We start from the raw sequence: 22,333 nt of genomic DNA on the forward strand, positions 1-22,333 counted from the left end.
ACATCTGGTTTTCTCTCCTTCCTCCACCTGAGCCCATGAATTTGTGTGGTACAGGAATGGAAAACCATGTAATTTTCTGTTGTCTGGCCTCCTTATGGTTAACAAATGACTGGCTGATCTAGACCCTTCTAGATCATTCTGTTTCACTCCAGACCTCGCAAGGACCCTTGTGCCCAGCAGTAGACATGGAGGGGAGGTACTCCTGCCTCCTCGCAAGTGGCTGTAGTTTTTATGTCTTCGAATGAAAACAATAGAGGAAAGGGGATCCCCCACAGAAGGAGTATTTGCTGGGCAGAGGGAAGTGAAAGATGAGCCATCGGGGAGGGAGTGCCAAGGCTGTCTCCCCTGGGAAGGCTGTGGTGGCCTGTCCCCTGCTGCCACCAGGTATCTTTGTTCCCTGGAGCCGAGAGGCCTCCTCTGCTGGCTTTAGTTACCACAGGAAGTAGATTCACTAATGGCGTCAGCCTGTCCCCTCAGGATCCACCCCCAGGCCCAGAACCCCCACTTGCTTTTCCAAACCTTTCTGTTCATTACCCTGGCTCAGAGAACACAGCTTAGTGTATAAAAGTATTCCCAGTGCCCCTCCTGGCGTGACCAGTGTCATTATGTCTGCAAGGTTTCCTTTCTGGAAGGCTAGGGGGTTGGGGAGGGCGCTGCCACCTCCCCTGGGTCCCATAGGCTCATCAGCTTCAGCAGTTCAGCCTGTCTCAGTCACTCTGGGCACATAGTTTGTGTGGACAGCCATCGAGAGGCCACCTTATAGGGTCCTCGAGGTGCCCTTCTTCTCTGGCGAGTCTTTGCACTTCCTGTCCCCCACCCACCCACTGCTTCAATGGCCTTCTCTTTTGCCCAAAAGGTCGGCAGTTGGAATCCATCAGCTGCTCCTTGTAAACCCTATGGGGCAGTTCTCCTCTGTCCCATGGGGTCACTGTGAGTTGGAATGGACTCGACGGCAGCGGGTTTGTTTTTTTGGTCCATCTGTGTCCCCATTAGTATGTGAGCCTTTTTCCCTGAGGACAGAAACCTTACCTTGCTTTACACTGGGCTTCTTCCCTCTCCCAGCGCCTTAGCCCAGGGCTTGGTTGCTTAACCGGGTGTCAGCTGACCAAGTGAAGCAAACTACCAGGTTGCAGTTTCCCTCCTGGGAATTGCATACGGCCAGGAGGACAGTGACCTGCTGGGCAGTGGGAGGGGGGCGAGCTGAGCAATCCAAAGAGGCAGAGCGGGACCTGTGGTCACAGGCAGGGTCAGCGAGAGGCTGGGGAACTGTGTGCCTGCCCAACTGCTTGCCTGCCCGAGGTCAGGGTGACAAAAGCCCTTTCCACACTGCTCTGGAGCCTAGGCCGGTGGGTGTGGGTGCATCCAAGCCTGAACTTTCTTCCGTCTCCAGCCTTAAGTCACCCCCTTTGTCCTCCACTCAAAGGAGGCAGGGGAAGCGAAAGGTCAAGTGACATCAGCCACTGTCCCTCCTTGTCAGCACCCTAAGGCAAAGGTCTAGTTGGGGAAGGTGGATTTGGGAGAATTTCTTCAGTTTTTTATTACTACATTGGCCTGAATAGAAATAAAGTAACTTCTCTGTGACAAGGGTTAATCACCTTTGCACTGAGCATACAGTAAGCTACTATCACTGTCACCTGTAACTTTAGGCGGTCAGTCTGGCTATAATCCCCATTATAGATGAGAATACCGAGGCCCAGATTGTTAAGTAATTTACACAGAGTCCACAGCCATAAGTGGGGAAGCCAGATTTTAAACCCAGGCTAGGAGTTATGCAAACAGTTAACATGCTTGGCTGCTAACCAAAAGGTTGGCAGTTTAAGTCCATCCAGAGGCACCTTGGAAGAAAGGCCTGGCAATCTACTTCCAAGAAACCAGCCATTGAAAACCCCATGGAGCACAGTTCCACTCTGACATACGTGGAGTCACCATTAGTTGGAGTCAATTCTACGGCAAGACCGAAAAAATCAAACCCCTTGCCATCAAGCTGAGTAAAACTAACTGCTCCATGGGATTTTCTTGGCTGTAATCTTTTTTTTTTTTTTTTTGTATAACAGCTTTATTAAGATGCAATTCACATATCATACAATTCACCCATTTAAAGTGTTACAATTCAGTGGTTTTTAGTTTATTCAGAGATTTGTGTAATCATCACCACCATCAATTTTAGAATATTTTCATCACCTCAGAAAGAAAACCTGTACCGTTAGCTGTCACTCCTTATATTTATTTTCTCAATCCCCCAAGCCCTGTGCAGGCATTCATGTACTTTCCATCCTTGAAGATTTGCTTGTTCTGGACATTTATATAAATGAAATTATACAGTATGTGTTCTTTATTGAGAGCCTTCTCTCACTTAGCATAGTTTTTTCAAGGTTTATCCATGTTGTAGCATGCATCAGTACTTTGTTCCCTTTTTATTACCAAATAATATTCCATTGTGTGGGTATATCACATCAATTCATTAGTTAATGGACATTTTTTGGTCTATTTTGAATAATGCTTCTGTGAACATTTTTGTACAATTTCTGTGTGGACACGTTTTTATTTCTCTTGGTTGTATACCCAGGAGTTGAATTGCTGGGCCATATGGTAACTACTCTATGTTTAACTTTTTGAGTAGCTGCCAGAGTACTTTCCAAAGTGGTTGTACCATTTTACATTGCCCCCTGAAATGGATGAGGGTTCCAATTTCTCCACATCTTCGCCCACACTTGTTATTTTCCTTTTTTGGGTTATAGCCATCCACTTGGGTGTAAAGTGGTATCTTACAACTTGCGTTTCCATGGTGACTCCAAATAATGATATCGAGCATCATTTTATGTGTATACTGGCCATTTGTATATCTTTTTCGGAGAAATTTTCATTCAAATTCTTTGTCCGTTTTTGGGTTGGGTTCTTTGTCTTTTTGTTGCTGCATTGTACGTGTTCTTTGTATATTCTAGATACTAGACTTTATCAGATACATGATTTACAAATATTATTTTCCAGTTCTGTGGGTTGTCTTTTCACTTTATTGACCATCAACACAGTTTTATAGTTATTGCTTTATGCAGTTGTCTTTTAAATCATATAGAAGAAAATATTTTCAAGCAAAATATATTTCTACTATCTTTTATATTTACCTGCGCAGTTACTTTTACTGGTGCTTTTTATTTCTTTATGTGGATTTGAGTTACTTTCTAGTGTCCTTTCATTTCAGCCTGAAGGAATCCCTTTAGTATTTCTGTGGGGCAGGTCTTCTAGTGAGGAATATGCATCTTTTTTGTTTATCTGGGAATATGTTCATTTGTCTGTTTTTTTCTGATTTCTTAATTTTGTCGTTGAAAATACACACAGCAAAACATACACCAATTCAACAGTTTCTACATGTACAATTTAGTGACACTGATTACATTCTTCAGGTTGTGTAGCCATTCTCACCCTGGTTTTCTGAGTTGTTCCTCCCTTACTAACAGAAACTCAATGCCCCCTAATCTTTCAAGTGGCTGTTGTCGATTTGATCCCATATAGATCATTCTTAAAAGAGCATAATGCACTCGAAGCAGACGTTTTTTACTAGTTAATTTAAACTATTATTTGGTTTTAAGAAGACTTCAGGGGATATTTTTGGTTTAAGGTCTTGGCTGTAATCTTAACGGAAGCAGATCACTAGGCCTTTTGTTCTGTGGTACTGCTAACCAAAACCAAACCAGACCCGTTGCCATCAAGTCGATTCCGTCTCATAGAGACCCTATAAGACAGAGTAGAACTGCCTCATAGAGTTTCCAAGGAGCGCCTGTGGATTTGAACAGCTGACCTTTTGGTTAGCAGCTGAGCTCTTAACCACTGTATCACCAGGGCTCCATCATTACCTTAAGGTGTCTTATTCATCACTAGGTTCCAGGTCAAAGTCCATGACTTCGAATGTGGCTCTGTTAGGTTTATCTGTATGTCTTCAGTCATGGCCTGAGAAGCAACCCACATTCTTGTTTCTCAGTAAACAGCTGATAAATTTAGGTATGCTTGTCCCCATAGCCATGATTGCCTTCATGTTACACTTCCATTATGACTGCAAATGGGCCATCCTTCTGGAATGAGGGGAAAGGCAGAGAAATGACTGAGGCAGACAAAGAATCTTAGTACTGGAAGGTCATTAGCATGTTAGTGGCACAATACTAACCACATTGTCTAAATCCCGCAAGTACTGGGCACCAAGTGCCTGAGACATGAGTTGAGCTCGCATCGGCACTGTGATACAGCTATGATAAGGAGGGAGCAGACTGAGGCAGAGCAGTCTGGGTGAAGGTGGTAGAAATGGTCAGTTCGTTTGGGGCCCCAGGTTGGTTGATGATAGTTGCCGGGGCAAGTGGTGTCTCCTAGGCAGGACTGGGAAGAGGGCTTTGGGGCCCCATCTACCTTTTGTAGAATGGAGAAATGGAGTAGTGTTGAAACATGCTACTCGATTAAGAAATAAACGGACCTTTTCGGAGTGTCTCCCAATCTGTAGTTCAATTACTCTGAAATTCCATTTGTGCTGTACAGTCTGTTAATACATATTAATAGCTAATCTTCATGTAGTTCAGAAAATTGCTCTCTGGACCTCCAATTTGCTTAACAGCTGCCAATCCAAGTTGCTTCCAATTGCCTCTATCGGTCTCCTTCTATGTCAGCCAGATACTGAGTTGCCATGAGCCAGGCATTTTGTACAGGTGACAGATGTGATCGGTGTCAACTGCAGAACCCACTCATGTACTAGCTATGCTCCATCAGCAGTTCTTAAAGTGGGAACGTTGAATTGGCCTGGCAGAGTTACCAGGGTGCAATGGTCAAGAGCAGGTACCCAGCCCAACCAGACCCACAGAGTCTAGAATTTCTCAGGGTGGTGTCTGGAAACCCACATTTCAGCAAACACCCACTGCAATTCTTACGCTCACTAATGGCTGAGAACTGCTGTTCAGCAGAGAAAGGCAGAGCCATATGCTCACTGTACTGTTAGCCACTTTATATAAAGCAAGACCCTGTAATGTTTATAATGACTAAAAGAATTACTGTTTACTAAGTGCCTACTTTATGCCAGGCACAATGCTAAGGCTCATTTCATCCTCAAAACAACATTACAGATGGGGAAACTAAGGCCCAAAGGAGTCAAGGGCTTCGCCCAAGATCACTGGGCAAAATCTGAGTAGGGGAGTCTAGGAAGATAAACACGTGTCCTTTCAAGGGGGCAAAACAGTTGGTCCAAAGAGGGAGAGGCCGGAAGGAGAACCCAGAGGGCTGAATCCCTGCCTCCCTAGAGCCTCGCCCCCTGGGAGGCCCATCTCAGTGGGGTGGCTGCCAGTCACCTGGTTGGGAGAGGGGGTGGGCGTTGGAGGTTTCGCAGTGGAGTACCCCTCCTTCCTCTCGCCTTCGTGTCTTTCAAGGGTCCAGAAGCATTAGTCAGCAGGTGCACAGTCCCCTGCTTTTCTGACTTCTGATTTCTCAGGGAATTCACGCCTTCCAAGCAGTGTGGGAGCGCGTCCCTTCCCCACCATTGTCTCTGTTCCGGGCCACTATTCATCGGAAGCCAGTTGGGCTTGGCAGCGGCCCCGCTCAGATTCCTGCGCCCCTCCCTCACCCTACCCGGGCCCCCGGAAGCCCAAACAGCTGGTCTGAGATGTAAATAAGGCCCTTCCGGGCCGCACCTGGCCAGGCTGAAAGGAAGCTCTGGCGGGCGGGTGGCTGCACGGTGCTCCGCGCCAAGCCCCGCCCCGCAGCCCTTGACGCCCACCAGTGACCTCGCGCTTGATTCCCCACCGGCCGTCCCTGGCCTCACCAGTTTCCTTCCTTCATCACAGGCTGTTGCGGCCTCCCGGAGCCGGTCCTCCCAGGCTGAGAGCTGCCTGTCTCTTGTCCTCTGGTCTCTGGGATGATACTGAGCTCTTGGCGTTGAGGCTGCAACGTGTGTGCCCAAAAACCCTCAGTAGGAAGATTTGGGGGGACGGAGGTGGCTACCTCAAGTACGGGAGGGTTGCAGGTTCAGGTACCAGGAAGCTATGCAGTGCCATCAGCCCTTTAGTGGGCTTTAACATCACTACCATCTCCAAGACATTCATTCATTGGACAGATTTCTGAGTGTCTACTGTGTGCCAGCCACTGTTCTAGGCACTGGGATACAATAGTGAATAAAAAAGAGAAAAATAGCTGCCCTCCAGAGCTTACATCACAGAGGGGAGAGACACAGAAAATAACTAAGTTGTGGTAAGTGTGCTGGAGGGAGAGAGTGCACAAGAAAAATGAAACGGGAGGAGGGGGTGGGAGTGCTGAGGTTCCAGTGATTTCTCTTAGTAAACCCCCCTCTCTACAAAAAAAAAAAAATGCCAACAAGTCAACTCTGACTCATGGCCATCCCATGTGTGGTGCAAATAGCTAATGTGCTTGGCTGTTAACCAAAAGGTTGGAGGTTCAGATCCACCCAGAGGTGCCTCGAAAGAAAGGCCTGGCTATCTACTTCTGAAAAATTAGCCATTGAAAACCCTATGGAGCACAGTTCTACTCACACACACATGGGATTGCCATGCTCTTAATAACTGTCACGAATTGTGAGCTTTCCTAATTGCACACTAGGAGCCCTGGTGGCACAATGGTTAAGCGCTTCAGCTGCTAACCAAAAGGTCGGTGGTTTGAATCCACTCAGCCGCACTGGGAGAAAGACATAGTAATCTGCTCCCATAAAGATTACAACATAGAAAATCCTATAGGGCCGTTCTACTTTGTCACATGGGTCACTATAAGTCAAAATTCACTTGACAGCCCCTAATAACAACTAATTGAGTTGAAGGACACCCACAGTCTGGCCAGTTGGAACTGGTTTTCGCAGTTGCCTCCAGGCCCCATTAACTGAGCAGGGACATCTGTGCTGGAGGCAGCAGGGGCCTCAGAATGGCCAGCTCCAAGAGGACACCTTGGCTTATTATACTCAGACTCCGGGGTAATGGTGCCAACTGGCATCCTGAAGGTCAAACCCAACCCAACTAGGTATTGTTAGCCCACACTGTTATTTTATTTTAATGTAGCTAACAGTGAAGAATAGAGAGATTGCAAATAAAATCTGGTTTTCTGGCTTCTCATGAGAAATGGAAAGACTGAGTCTCACATGACAACATCAGCAAGATCTAAGTGGCATCTGTCACCTTTAGGTGGCGCAGGGACTCCCTGGTTGGGTTCGAGCCCCATCACGCTCTATAATCACATAAGGGTCATTTTTATTCCTTGCTTTCCTGAGGGCATTTGAGTTTGTGGCCCAAATCCAGGTCACGAAATTTAAACCCTAAATACAAACCAGTAATGGGTTGCTGTTGAGTCAGCTCCTACTCATGGCCACCCCATGTGTGTCAGAGTAGAACTGTGCTCCATAAGGTTTGCAGTGGCTGATTTTTTGGAAGTGGATCACCAGGTCTTTTTTCCGAGGCACCTTGGGTGGACTCAGACCTCTAACATTTAGTTTACTAGCCGAGCTCCTTAACCGTTTGCATCACCCAGGGATTCTGCTGAAGGCAAAAAAAGTACCTTAACCATTGACCTGAAATAACCATTCCTTTGCTCAGCAGAGCCTGGGCTTTCCTTTCTGCTCACTCTTTTCTGCCCACAAAGCTCCCAAGGGTTAAAATGCAGCTCAGAGCCTTAGCTCACCTGCGGCCCATGTCAGCTGAACCTGACTAGGAATTGTGTCTGTCCAGAGACCAGCACTGAGCCCTCGGTCATCCTGCGCCTCCTGCACCCCCACCGCATCTTCCAGGGCTCAGATGCTTTCCATCCACTGCACCTTTTTCCTCTTGCCTTTGCTAAGGCAAACCCAGAAAGGAAAAGCCCCTGCCAGGATTCGGTCCTTGCAGCCAAACACGTATTTCCCTGGAGACAAGTTGAAATCCTAAGAAATTAATTTCCTGGCAATGTTAATATCAGTTAACACAACATCACTCCTTTCCTCAACTCTTTAAATTTTGCGACAGGTGTGTACCAAATTGTTTCTTTAAAGGCTCAATATTTTTTTCCTCTCTTTTCTAAACAGAATTTTTTAAACACTTTGTGGTTCATGTTGTTATTGTTGTTAGGTGCCGTCAAGTCAGTTCCGACTTATAGCAACCCTGTGTACAACAGAACAAAATATTGCCTAGTCTTGTGCCATCTTCATGATCATTGGTATGCTCAAGTCTGTTGTTGTGGCTACTGTATATTTTGAGTGCCTTCCAGCCTAGGGGGCTCATCTTTCAACACTATATCTAGCAGTATTCTGTTGTGATCCATAGAATTTTCATTGGCTAATTTTCAGAAGTAGATTGCCAGGCCTTTCTTCCGAGTCTGTCTTAGTCTGGAAGTTCTGCTGAAAGCCGTCCACCATGGGTGGTCTGCTGATATGAAGTACTGGTGGCATAGCTTCTGGCATCATAGCAACACGCAAGCCACTGCAGTACGACAAACTGACAGATGAGAAGTGGATGTGATTTATAGTGGTTCCCTAAGGATGCACCCAAAGACTTCTGAGAAGGGTGGCCTTCTAGACCTTTAACCCCGGCCCTGCTAAATGAAAAGCCCCTTCTCTTAAACACGAGGGCCAGGAAGGTGAAATAACTTGCCCAAGCTCACAAGCAGGTCAGTGCTCAAGTTCACATCTGTGCTTTAGTTCACAGCAGCTGGTGTTGGAGTCTCATAAATCAATGGTTTCCACCCGGGGCTGCCTTAGAATCCCTTGGGGAGCTGGCCACATCCAGACCCAGTACATCCAGATCTCTGGGGTGAGACCCAGGTCTCAGTGGTATTTAAAGCTTCCCAGTGACCCCAGTAAGCTGCCATGGTTGAGACCCACAGCTCTGGAAGCTGCACAGTGCAGTGCCTCAATGCACACAGACTGCCTGGATTCATATCCCAGCCCCAGTTCTAGCTCCATGACCCTGACCCTCAGTTTCCTCATCTGTAAATTGTGAATACTAATAATACCTATCTCATAGAGTGTGATTATTAACAGTAGCTGGTACATAGTAGGAGCCCTGATGGCACAGTGGTTAAGAGCTCAGCTGCTAACCAAAAGGTCAGCAGTTCAAATCCACCAGCTGCTCCTTGGAAACCCTATGGGGCAGTTCCACTCTGTCCTGTGGGGTTGCTGTGAGTTTGAATCTACTCAACAGCAAATGCGTTTGGTTTGGGGGGTTGGTACATAGTAAGTGCTCAATAAATGGTACCAGTTGCAGTCAAGTCAATCTCAACTCATGGCCACCCCATGTGTGCAGAGTAAAACTGCTCCATGGCGTTTTCAAGGCTGTGACCTTTCTGAAACAGATCGTCATGGTTTTCTTCTGAGATAGCTCTGGGTGGGTTCGAGCTGCCAACCTTTGGGTTTGTAGTCAAGCGCTTAACCTTTTGCGCCACTCAGGACTCCTTCAGTAAATGGTAGCACGTATAACTGGGCATCTCTGTTTTGGTGTGGATGTGGTTTCTTCAGTGATTTCTTGTGACAAGCGCTTTTCATGAGAGTTTACGAATTTCTATATCAGAGGGAAATTAATAGAATCATATCAAGTCAGAGCATCAGGTTCTCCACCCCCCTCCCCCAATTTTAAATTTGAAAGGATGATAAGAGTGCCATTAAGATGCTGGAAGGGGGTTTCTATTAGGATTCTCAAGTGGGAGAAATGGAGGCTTGGGCCCAAGCTCATGCTTATTAAAGACAGATTCGGAATTAGAACCAAGTCCTGCCAATTCCCGGTCACTTGATGCTTCCAGATTTACCTTTTTCTCTGAGTTTCCATTCCCTACGTCTCCCCCATCAGGGGTGGGGGGGTGTCTGCTCCTCGTTCCAGTTGGGTTCTCATGTGGAGGGAGATTGCAGACATCACAGGAGATGTTTTAATTTAAGGGAAACCAGCTTTTCTTCCTTTTAAGTTGAAACCTAGTAAAGTTTTAAAGACCTTTTCAAAAAGTCCCTAAATTACTTAAACTAATTATAGTTGCCTTTTTTAAATGTCCAAATTAAAAATAGACATCTAAACGAGAACACAGGACACAGCCCAGAGCCTACGGCCATGTTCACGGTTTCCTAGAATCAGCCCTCCTCTGACCTAATTTATGCTTTTGGGGGATCAAAGGCAGAAGAAGGGAGTCGGAGGCTAGGGCTAGGGGTATAGCTAGGAGTCTCTTGGCAGCAGATGGTGAACCTGGATTCTGTGTTCTGTAGTTAAGAATAGCTGTGAATTGGTGAAAGATGTTAGATTATAGTCATTTCCTCCTAGTAGAAAGCCGTGGTTCTTAAAATGTGGTCCCTAGACCAGCAGCATCAGCATCACCTGGGAACTTGCTAGAAATGTAAATTCTCAGCCCCCATCCCTGACCTACTTAATCAGAAACTCTGGGGGTAGGACCCAGCAAACGGTTTTAATGAGCCCTCTAGGTGATTGCAATGCATGCTGAAGTTTGAGAACCACTAGCCTGACCACTGTGCCACCAGGGTTCCAGCTGGCTTAAAGTGTTAATAGTGCCTGGGGGTAGGGTTGCCATGAGTCAGAATAGACTTGATAGCAATTAACAACAACAAGCCAGGCTAGGAGAGCCGCAGGGGCTGGTGTGCTAAATACAATGTGTGGTTGGAAGCAGGGGCAGGTCTGCTAAATATAAACTTTGTTTTAGTAGGCTCCGGGGTCTCTGGAAGTCTCTGGAAAAGTCCCAGTGGTTCTTTAAGTGAAATGTTGTGTGTGAATGTGTGAACGCTGAAATGCTCTATAGACATTATATGGATACATGAGTATCCAGTCTCTAAACACTCCAAACCAGTTGGCACAAATGGTTAAGTGCTTGGTAACCAAAAGGTTGGTGGTTGGAATCCACCCGCAGGCACCTCTGAAGAAAGGCCTGGTGATCTACTTCTGAAAGATCACAGCCTTTGAAAGCTTTATGGAGCACAGTTCTACTCTGATACACATGGGGTCGCCATGAGTCAGAATTGACTCAACAGCAACTGCTTAGTTTTTTGTTTAAACACTCGAACAAGAGCAGACTGAATCCAAGAATCTCCCTCCTTGACTGACATTTCTGAGTCCAGTAAAATCTTGTAATTTTCTGCCCCCAAGGAATTTGAATGCTTCTCCTTTCTCATAACAGAAACTAGGAGATTGAATAACATTTTCCCTTTTGTCCCTGCTGCTAGAAAGCCCATAGCCAAATAAGATGCTTAATCACAGCCCCCATAGTTAGTATATTTGTTTTTTCCTACTTTAGTTTTATACTGCACATATGTCCTTTGTGATGGTCTCTTCAAATCTTTTTGAGAAAAAAAAGAAAGGGAGAGAGAAAGGCAGTGAAGGAGGAAAGAGACTGGTCTCATAGTTCAGATAATTATTATCAGATCAACAAATTCATGCTTTGTAAAACTGATAAAACTTGGCTAGAAAAGACAGATGTTCTCTTCAGTGGTAAGGGAGCAAACTGTTCTTCATCAACGAGTCCTTTTTATTGCTTCATCTTCCTGATGTCTCCAGAGCAAAGGGTCCGTCCCTTGGATAGTTCCCGAAACTGAAGCTCAAGAAACGAGTTAGTTATTGAAGAGTTGTGACAGTTACCAGGGCTCTTGTAAGCCCTGCTTATGAACAAGAATGTCCTTCCCGTATCAGTCATGAGTATGGAAGTGACATTACTAGGTTTGCATATTTTTAAGGTTCTGAATTGCTGTTTCCCCTGACCGCAGTTTCTAACATTCTGGTGGTCCTATGAACGAATGTGGAGATTTCTGCAATAGCTCGGGCTGCCGTCACAGATCTTTCCTGTGCCATCTTGGCGCGATGGTGAAGGATTCTTCTCTTCCTCCTCACCTGTCCAGGGCTCTCCCTAAGCCAGAAGTCTTAAACCAAGGTACAAGGAGTCCACAGACATACTTCCAGGGGTCTGCAGTTCTGTATGAGAATGTTATTAATTTTGTGTTCTTATTTTGGTAGTAATGTTCTTGAAAAGTTCATCAGAGCATATTCTGAATTCTCAGGCCCACCCTGATAACCTAGTCCTGCCATGTGAAATCAGGGGACATGTGTTCATGTATGGGCTTGGTGGCATCACATAACTCCCTTTTCATTGTTTTAGGCTAATTAGAAATGGGCAGAGACAGAAAATACATAAATGATGAGATTGTATGGAGTCAAGGTCAATGATGGCACAGGGTGCTGGGATTCACAGTAATTAGAAATGAGAAAAGGGATGGGAAAATTGAGTTCTCATGCAGCGCAGTAGAGAAGGAATGCCATACGCCAAAGAATCTGCCCCAGAGCAGTCAGTGAGCACCATAAACCTTTCACGCAGAGCTTTCGTTCCAGCAGAATAACATCATCCATCGAGTCAATGATGTTAATTTGAATGTTTACATTTGTTTTGGTCTTGCAGCTATATACCTCGCTTTATGTTTATGCATAGTTAAGTAACTTTATACTTTGAGGAGCCCTGGTGGTGCAGTGGTTAAAGCGCTCGGCTGCCAACTGAAAGGTCAGCAGTTCAAAACCACTGGCCGCTCCACAGGAGAAGGGTGTGGCCGTCTGCTTCTGTAAAGATTTACAGCCTTGGAAACCCTATGGGGGAGTTCTGCTCTGTCCTGTAGGGCCACTATGAGTCGGAATTGACGGCAGTAGGTTTGGTTTATTTTTGTTTTTGTTTTTTTGGTTTATACTTTAAATGATTTAAATTGTCCCTAAATTTTTTTTTCTTTATTGTACTTTAGATGAAGGTTTACAGAGCAAACTAGTTTCTCATTAAACAATTAGTACACATATTGTTTTGTGACAGTGGTTGACAACCCCCACGACATGTCAACACTCTCCCTTCTCAACCTTGGGTTCCCCATTACCAGCTCTCCTGTCCCCTCCTGCCTTCTCGTCCTTGCCCCTGGGCTGGTGTGCCCATTTAGTCTCATTTCATTTTATGGGCCTATCTAATCTTTGGCTGAAGGGCGAACCTAAAGTTATTTTAAAATAGAATGTTTTTAAAATAAAAACAAATTATAATATTTTTTATAAAAACTCAACACTGCTCAGAAGAATTTCTTCCCTTTAGAAAGGATGGACATGTCTCAGGTTTGAGAACATTCTCTTGACCTGTGCCCCAGAGCCTTTCCGAGGGAGATCATGTGTGTCTTATTACGACAGGTGCACCATTTGCTTTCTAAACCGCCATGAAGAAGGAAATGGAAGGGAAAGAAACCTCAAATACCGCATTTCAAAGCCCCACTATAGTTATTTCCTGCCTCTGCAATTGGATGTAAAATGACACTGTGGTATCGTTTCCATTTTGCCTAGCTTTGTGGTCTTGAATGTAGTCTTAACTGACTTGCTACCTCCCTGGGGTTCAGATAGCCAGGAAATTGTCTCCAGCTAAAAAGGACTTCAAAAAAATAGGAGACCCCCTTGTTCCTGTGCTCATCTTAGTAATTTATTGCCTTCAAAAATGTCCTTTGAGACTCAACTGGGCAAAACTGATGGGCCTTTTTTTTCCTTGCTAGCCCTTGCACTTCCTCTAGGACAGCTTTTTTTTTTTTTTTTTTTTTAATGGCATTGTCTAATAGCCTAAGAGGCCCATGAATGCTCCTCTGAAGGTGATGAATACATCTGCTAAGAAGTCAGGAAATGCAAAGGTCAGAGTCTTCCTATTCAAAATAAACATTAATTGGATTCAGTGACCTAGGGCTGGCCTGAAGCAAAATTAGAGAGCTGGTGAAATTTGTCTTTAGATTCCTGGCCGCCTTTCTTAGATTGCTTGTTCTTCTTTCATGAAAGAATGCACACATATTAACCACCCACTGCGTCCCATACCTTGTCCTGTACTAGGCTTTATCTTATTTACTGAAAATGAATGCTGAATCATACCTTGCTTGATTTTAATCAACAACCCTGGGTGGTCAGTGGTAGTATCCCCGTTTTGCAGATAAGAAAACTGAGGCTCAGAAGGTTACAGGCATTACCAAAGATCAAGCCCAGGTCTCCTGATTCCAAATCTTGCTGTCTTTCTACTTACCAATTAGAATACTTGCTCCCTTTTCTTCTGTGTGAAAATATTCTCTTAGACCATGTTATCTTCTGTCAGACATTTATACGTGAGCATCAGTTTGCTCAAAGTTATTGATTGAAGGCTTGTCCCTTATTAAAGAACTTTCTGGCATCTGTGAACAATTGGGAAGTTTCTTTGGCTACAGAGAGGCCTGCCCTACTTACATGTCAAGTTGCCCTGTGAGATTAGTAGCTAATTCATTCATTCACTCAGCAAATACTTACTGAGCATCTTCTATATGGCTAGGGGAGTCCCTAGGTGGCTAAACGGTTAAGCATTCGGCTGCTAACCCAAAGGTTGGCAGTTCAAATCCATCTAGAGGTACCTCGGAAGAAAGACCTGGTGATCTACTTCCAAAAGGTCAGCTGTTGAAAACTCCAAGGAGTACAGTTCTACTCTGACACACATGGGGTTGCCATGAGTCAGAATCGACTTGATGGCAACTAGTTTGGCTTTTTTCTTTTTTTTTTAATGTGGCCGGCACTTTTGCAGGCACTGTAGGTACAGCTGTGGAAAGACAAAGCCCCCACTTTGTGGTACTTATACTCAACAGGGAGAATACTTTAGGCCATTGTGGTATAAAAAGTATGAGATCTGGAGTCACAGGATCTGGTTTGGGTCCCAATTCTGCTTCTCACTGATGGACTTACTTTGGGCAGGTCACTTAGCCTCTTTAAGCCTCAGTTTCCTCATTGACAGAATGGGGATGCTGAGACCAACATAGCTTTACAAAGTATCTGTGAAAGATAATGAGTAAGGAAGCACTCTGCAAATGTTCTCAGTATTATTATTCATGTGCTGGTGTGCCTGACACATTCTCAGTCATAAAATGGGATTCTAACGATACCTATCCCTTGGGTTATCGAGAGCCTTGCATAAGTTAATCACCATGAAGCATTTAGACCAATATCTGGCACACAGGGAGCATTCACTCGCTCAATGTTAGATATTATTACTATCCTGATCATTTCATGCATGGGGAAATTTTAGGAAATTCTACAGCTTGCCTTCTGCATTGCTTGACATATTCATGGTGTCGCTTATGTTGGGAGAGCGGAAGAATAGCATCACTAGAGGTTTGGATTGTTGGAATGCCTACTGCCATCAGGCATGCAGCCCTGTGGCAAAATCTCAGCCAGACAAAAATAATCTGAGAAAGAACATTCTAGAAGATTTTCTGTGGGACGCAGGATAGACTGCGTGGCCACCAATTGGGCACCCTAAAAGGAGTTATCTTTCCTGCTGTACCCAACACTAAGGGTGGCTAAAACCCTGGCAATGAGCTAATCTACCTGCCTCTTTCTACAGACCACACAGGTGAGGCCTAGAAAGGGAAAAAGGGGCCAGTCGCACAGCTCTGGTCACCGGATGGCTCAGCTGGGCTGGAGGGTCCAAGATGGCCTCCCTCCCAAGTCTGGCAGTTGGTGCTGAGGTCAGCTGGTGTGCCTCTGTCCTCCTCTCATTCTCCAGTAGGTCGTTGTTAGTTGCTGTCAAGTCGGCCCTGACTCATGGAGACTCCATGTCCAATGGGATTGGACCGTTAGAATCCATTGGCTGATTTTTTCGGAAGTAGATTACCAAGCCTTTCTTTCTAGTCTGTCTGAGTCTGGAAACTGCTGAAACCTGTTCAGCGTCATTAGCAACACACAAGCCTTCACTGACAGACAGGGGGTAGCTGTGCTTGAGGTACATTGGCCAGGAATCAAACCTGGGTCTCCTTCACCGAAGGCAAGAATTATATCATTAAACCACCACTGCCTCCCTGCTTTATAATAGATCAATCAAATGCCAGACCTCATCTTACATTAGTTGAGAAGATGGGAGTACTAGGCATCGGGGTAGAGTGGAAAGTGGGCAGCTTTGGTACCAGACAGATACAAGTTTGAGTGCCCGCTTTGCCTCTTTAAACTCACTGTGTGATCTTAAGCTAGTAAATTAACCTCTCTGAGTCTCAGTTCTCTCTGTCTTTCCAGCTAGACTGTAAATACCATAAGAAGATTCCCTTGTTGTACTTTTTTATTATTGTATCCTCAGTGCCTAGCAGCATGTTACCTGGCACAGTAGTAGGTACTTGATATTGTTAAATAAATGAATGGCAGTTCAAGGTTGTTGTACTGAGAAAATAAAATATATTTATATATGTGAAGCTTCTAGTAAAATGCCTAGCATGTAGAAAGTGATTGATAAACTATAGTTTATCATTATTCCACAAAGGAAGTATGGTGAAACAAAGAACAAAAATATTTGAGGCAACTGACAGAGAATTAGAAATGGAGACTTAGGCCGTTTAGGTTATTAGTTGGCTGCCTCCCGATGGCCTGTGTTTGTGGATGTGGCCAAGTAGAAACGTTCTCCACAAGTACTAAGTTCTTCTTCCTCTTGTGTCTCCTCTGCAGCTGGAGCTCTCCAACACCGCCATTTTGCACCAGATGAGGCGGGACCAGGTCACAGACATTTGCCGAGCTAACAGCGCCATGAGCCGCAAGCGACGGGTCCTGACCCCCAACGACCTGAAGCATTTGGTGGTGGATGAGGACCACGAGCTCATCTACTGCTACGTGCCCAAGGTGGCATGCACCAACTGGAAGAGGCTCATGATGGTCCTCACGGGGCGGGGGAAGTACAGTGACCCCATGGAGATCCCAGCCAACGAGGCCCACGTCTCCGCCAACCTGAAGACCCTGAACCAGTACAGCATCCCAGAGATCAACCACCGCTTGAAAAGCTACATGAAGTTCCTGTTTGTCCGTGAGCCCTTCGAGAGGCTGGTGTCGGCCTACCGCAACAAGTTCACCCAGAAGTACAACACCTCCTTCCATAAGCGATACGGCACCAAGATCATTAAGCGCCAGCGGAAGAACGCCACCCAGGAGGCTCTTCGCAAAGGGGACGACGTCAAGTTTGAGGAGTTTGTGGCCTATCTCATCGACCCACACACCCAAAGGGAGGAGCCATTCAACGAACACTGGCAAACCGTCTACTCTCTCTGCCACCCTTGCCACATCCATTACGACCTCGTGGGCAAGTATGAGACGCTGGAAGAGGATTCTAATTATGTCCTGCAGCTGGCAGGAGTGGGCGGCTACCTGAAGTTCCCCACCTATGCAAAATCTACGAGAACTACTGATGAAATGACCACAGAATTCTTCCAGAACATCAGCTCAGAGCACCAAACGCAGCTGTACGAAGTCTACAAACTCGATTTTTTAATGTTCAATTACTCAGTGCCAAGTTACCTGAAATTGGAATAAAGGGGATGGGGAGAGGGAGAGAATCATGCCTTTTAATTTAAGATTTTTATTTGTCAAAAGAAATATATGGATATTGGGTTATTTTGTAAATTAATATTTCTTTGGGGATGATGCTGCGAGCAGCATGGTGAGAATTATTTAAAATCCTTAGTAGGGAAGGACAGCTGTCTTTACAGGGGAATTGAACGGGTGTCCTTATTTTTAGAAGTAAATACTACAACACTGTCTCAAAGGTTTCCTTGTGTTCTGGTGAATTCCATGAATTGTGCATTCCATAAATTCTAATTAATATTATTTATAGTTATTTAAACATGGTCTCTGTATAGATTTTTTTATTTCGTGGCAGCAAAATCTTAATGTCTTTGCAGAAGAGATCTATGTTTTGTACTTTGCTTGCTACAGCTCATTTGGGGGCACGAACGTTCCCCTTACTAACCTCTTACGGAGCGTTGTGTGATAATGACCATTGTGATATGTATTGATGCCACCGTTTTGGATTTTCCGATAGAAATAAATAGGTTGCTCTTGTGCTTAGAAAGAGACAGCTTTGCAAGGGATTAATTCAAAACCAATTTCAATCGACCCAAAAGTCCCTTGCACTAAAGAAATGTGATTTTTTTTTTTAAACCCAAAGAGAGCTGATGATACCATTTCTTCTTTCACCAGAATTAGCGGTCTGATAGAATATGCTTTTCCACAGAAATTTTTAACTGGCAGTGCCAGTTGTGATGAAGGTGAAGTGGCTGTTGCTTTGTATTCAGCAAATATTTATTGAGCACCTACTCTGTGCTAGGCCCAATTCTGGGCACTGGGGATACAGCATTGGACAAAACCCATAGTCTCTGCCCTCAGAAGCTTTACATGGACACAGAGCATCCAACTCAACAATTAATAAACACTTGACATGGATTTAACATGAGGTTTGGATTATCCATGAATAACCCTAGAAGGTCCATGAACCCTAAAAATTTGCTTTTTTTTTTTTTGGCACAAATTTGAAAACCACATGCTTGGAGCAGGCCACTTAATTTGGTGAGTGATCCAAGCTCATTGCCCAAGACAAGAGATGGCAAAAAATTTTCCTATCATGTGCCTGCTTCAATTCATTGGGAGTGTCTGCCTTCAAGTCCCAGAAAGGATTTGCCAGGCACAGGCATGGAAGAGCGCTGGGATTGATTAGCGATGTCTGCCTTGGGAGAAGGAAGGGGAACAGGAACATTTGCAAGTGCTTCCCGCTGTCATCTCCAGCCCAGTATCCACATCCCCATATCCACATCCCCATGTAGAAGTGTTGTTTTATATCCTTGCCACATAAAAGAGAGAAATGGTGAGGCAGTACTCATAAATGTGGGAATTTGCAATGATCTGGCATATATCCCTTATGAAGGTCAAAGATGGGCTATTTGTGCACATGTGCACATACACACCCTCCCACGTTCTCCAAAGAATAAGAGACCAACCACACTGCATCAGCAGCAAGGACAACTTTCTATGCACCTATTCCTCCTGAAGGCTGGATGCTTTCAATTTCCTGTTCCTTGCTAATTACCATCTACACACACTTCTCATTTCCAGCCACTTCCCATGACTCTCGGTTGAAGTTTGAGCCACATCCCTCTTATGGCTAGTGAATGCGTTGGTAGCAGATACTGTATATAATAACAATAATAATAATGATGATGATAATAATAGTTCTAAAAAGAAGGGTTGGGGTGGGATGGGATGTGGGTAAGTTTTGCTTATTTTTTTTGTTTTTGATGCAGTATATAGCAAAGGGGCAAGAAGAATATTCTAAACAACAAAAAATGAATAATTTATTCACAGAAACTATTAAAATTGTATTGTACAGCTCACAGCAAGCTCAGTGAGCAGCAGCTGCAACGTCTCACCAAGGAAATTATTTAATGTGAGTGAGGTGTGCATCAGAGAGAGTGTTGAAACTATTTATAAAACGTTGCTTACCTTCTTCCAGGCTCTCTCCCCTTGGTGAAGGGCACAGCGGCCATAACCTGATGGCTAGAGATTTATGTAACATGTTTTACCAAGTGGAGGGACAGACTTGTAGGATGCCCCTGGAATTGGGAGTCTGAACCCTATTTCCAGGCAAGAGATGCTGTCTTCAGATATAGAGCTTCTGTCGACCCCATAAGCTGTACAGCATTTCCTAGTGTGTGTTCGACAGAACAAAGATCCTAGGGAACATCAAAATCAGTGTGATGCAAAATAAGGATTTTGTGGTCAAATACTCTTGGGAATACAAGTTATGTCTGTTTCCTTTCTGTAGGACTTTTCAGAGCCTTGGATGTGTGCTATACATAGTGAATCCCCAAGAGCATCACTGAGTCAGTAGCGTTTCCTGAACTTACATGGCCAGGATACTCTTATTTTGCAGATCATCTCACAGAGCTAGTGTTCCTCAGAATATACTTTGCTTAGGTTGATTTAGCACATCTGAGGTGTTCACGGATAAAAACTGCCCTTCCAAAAAAACAAAACAAAACAAAACAGCACCAGAGTCTCCATCTGGTTATAGCAACAGAGGTACTTTATCAAATGAATTCTACTTTGACTTAAGTGCAATGGTTCTAATCCCGGATACTGCCATGGGCCACGAGTCCATCCCTTTCAGATGGAGTGGATGAAATTCTTGGGTGGTATGGACAGAAGGAGGGAGGGGGATGGGCATAAGGCCACAGAGTGGCCCCCCCTACTCCTCAAGCCTTAAAGGATGCTCACCAGAAACAGAGTGGTCTCAATTCTTGACGATCGTGTCTTCATTTCCACTGTTTGAAAATTGTTCACTGTGTGCTTTTTTTGGTTTTTCAGTGGACATTCCTGTAGACTTCCTGAGTTTCGCATTTCTGCATGCATCTTTGATCAGTTGTACAAGCTTGCTCTCAGTGTAGTGTGCAAACCGCCTTCTTTCATCTGTCTTCTCTCGCTAAGAAAGATTGTCCTTCAAGGGATGCTCCGTCAATATGTTTCTGAAATGAGAGACTTTTTCTCCTAGGGTTTTGTTTTGTGTTCACATTTTATTTTCTAATGGCATGAATACTTTAAAAAAAAAAATTGATTGAACTGTTTTACAGAATTTAGAAAGTATTCTGTGTCCTTGATTAAAAAAAAAAAAAAAAAACCCATTGGTGGAAATGTGCCTGGAAAACAAAAGTTTGTGTCCTTTAAAGAAAAATGAAAATGGTTTCTATTACATGCTTAGCTGGAGAAAAGTACGAGCAGGCGTCCTATCTCCAAGTCGCTTTTCAAAGTTGCTGGTACAGTCAGGGTAGTATTTGTAATGACGTTCCTGCTCACTGTATCCCTTTGGTTGGAAATTTCTTATTAGTCACAGAGTTTGAATTGCTGCAGCTTCTCCAGTCTCCCCTCTTCAGCCCTCCCCAGCTGGTCTGGGACGAAGGGCAGCCCCAGACTTCCTTCCTCCCTGTCCGCCAGGTAAGCTTCCCTACCCTGTCTGCTTAGGATCTGGATGCCACAGGAGAACTGGGGGCAGTGGAAACGTCAGTGGGACCTGTCCTCCTGGTGGCAAAGGCATGGAATTGCAAGGGTCTAATGCACGGCAGAAGCACATACTAGTAAAAAGCCCCCGGCACAAAAGCAAGTCCCCGGCACACTTAGCTGGTGAGGACCTGCACTTGTGCTGAAGTAGTGGTTGCAAAAGTCCCTGTTCTAACCTTGAACAAAGCAGAGAGAGACCCTTTTATTGTCCTTGGTGTGTGGGTGTCCAAGCACATCTCTCAGCCCAGTCCTCCCCTACACGCACTCACGCGCATGCACGCAATCTAAGCTGCCCTGTTCTGTGCGATCCAAGTGGCCAAAATCCCTTCTTTGTCCACCTCTGTGTCAGCAGGACTGACCTCGTTGCACCCCCAAGTTTGCACAACCAGCATTTCCTCCGGCCTTTCCCCATCACAACCAACCAGACTCCATTAACGAGCAACAGAACCTTCTAGAACCAGCTTGACCCTTGGCAAATTTCAGTCTGCTACTCTGTTAGGTACAGAAGGGGCTGCCCGTACTATTTTTTGATGAGCATGCTTAGTATGGCATATTGACATTTAATTTAACATCTTTGTGAAGTATGATTTTTTTTAACGTATTTGTATGCAGTAGAGGGCTTGTAGAAAACTCTCCCTGTATCTTACTGTGCTGTTAAAGAAAGCTGAATTCCACATTGCCAACAAAAGCGTGAAATGCTCATGAACTTTCCTCCAGGAAAAGCCATTCAAGCCTGATTATTTTTCTAAGTAACTTCAATTAAATTGAAGAAAAAAAGAAGCTTCTCTCTGTGTATGGTTTGTTCATGGCTCATTGACAAAAGACTGTAGGGATGGGTGAGCTGTGTTCCTTAGCATGTGGGAGGCCCTGTTCATGTGTATCAAAGGATGGAGAGGGCAAGCTAGAGATGGGGACCCCACTGGCACACTCAGCCATGGTAAAGACTTCCATGGATCCGAGCTCTTTCTGTTTATTGGTTGAATAAAAGCTTTCTTTATTCTGTTTTGTCTATAAACTATTTGTAGAGGGAATGTGATGTAAGATCCACCCTCGATCATATTGTCTCACCACTCATTGAAAATAAGGAAATGGAGGCTCTGAGGGGTTAAATACCTTAGTGGCAGAGCCAGGTTGGTGTGGCTCTTTGCAATAAATGACACGCCTCTCAGTGGCTGCCCATGGCCCTACTGCTACAAATTGCAGACCTACACTTCAAGCCCCAATTTTCCAATTCCAAATCCATTCTTTCTGACGCCCCATATAGCTTCTTTCAACTCCATTGATGGGTATTTTTAGCTTTATTGGTTAAAATAATTATATTTACCAAAGAAGAAATCGTACTCAAAGTTGTTTCTCTGTTTTATTGTATTTTAATTCTTTAAAGAATGTATTGTCTAAATATTTTCACATGAGAATATTGGATTTGAAAATCTATCCCATTTTTCAGCCATGCTGATGCGGTTTATAATATGTCCACTCGCCAGATAGTTCTCACACTGGTGGCCTGGCTCCCACCAATTCTTTTTTTTTTTTTTTTTTTT

General features: G+C 44.6%; 1 protein-coding gene across 3 annotated transcripts in view; it reads left to right on the plus strand.

Moving 5' to 3' along the window:
* Window positions 1-20,321, plus strand: part of CHST11 (carbohydrate sulfotransferase 11) — a 337,639-nt gene extending 317,318 nt beyond the window's left edge. For 2 of the 3 annotated variants that reach the window (XM_004373779.2, XM_023728993.1), the window contains exon 3: window positions 16,425-20,321. In XM_004373779.2, the coding sequence (XP_004373836.1) occupies window positions 16,425-17,279 (855 nt within the window). In that variant the 3' untranslated portion in view covers window positions 17,280-20,321. The remainder of the gene's footprint in view (window positions 1-16,424) is intronic. The other variant, XM_004373778.2, reaches the window with a different exon arrangement.
* Window positions 20,322-22,333: the final 2,012 nt, after the last annotated feature.

Source organism: Trichechus manatus, unplaced genomic scaffold (assembly GCF_000243295.1).
Source record: "Trichechus manatus latirostris isolate Lorelei unplaced genomic scaffold, TriManLat1.0 scaffold00027, whole genome shotgun sequence".
NCBI classification, from domain to species: Eukaryota; Metazoa; Chordata; class Mammalia; order Sirenia; family Trichechidae; genus Trichechus; species Trichechus manatus.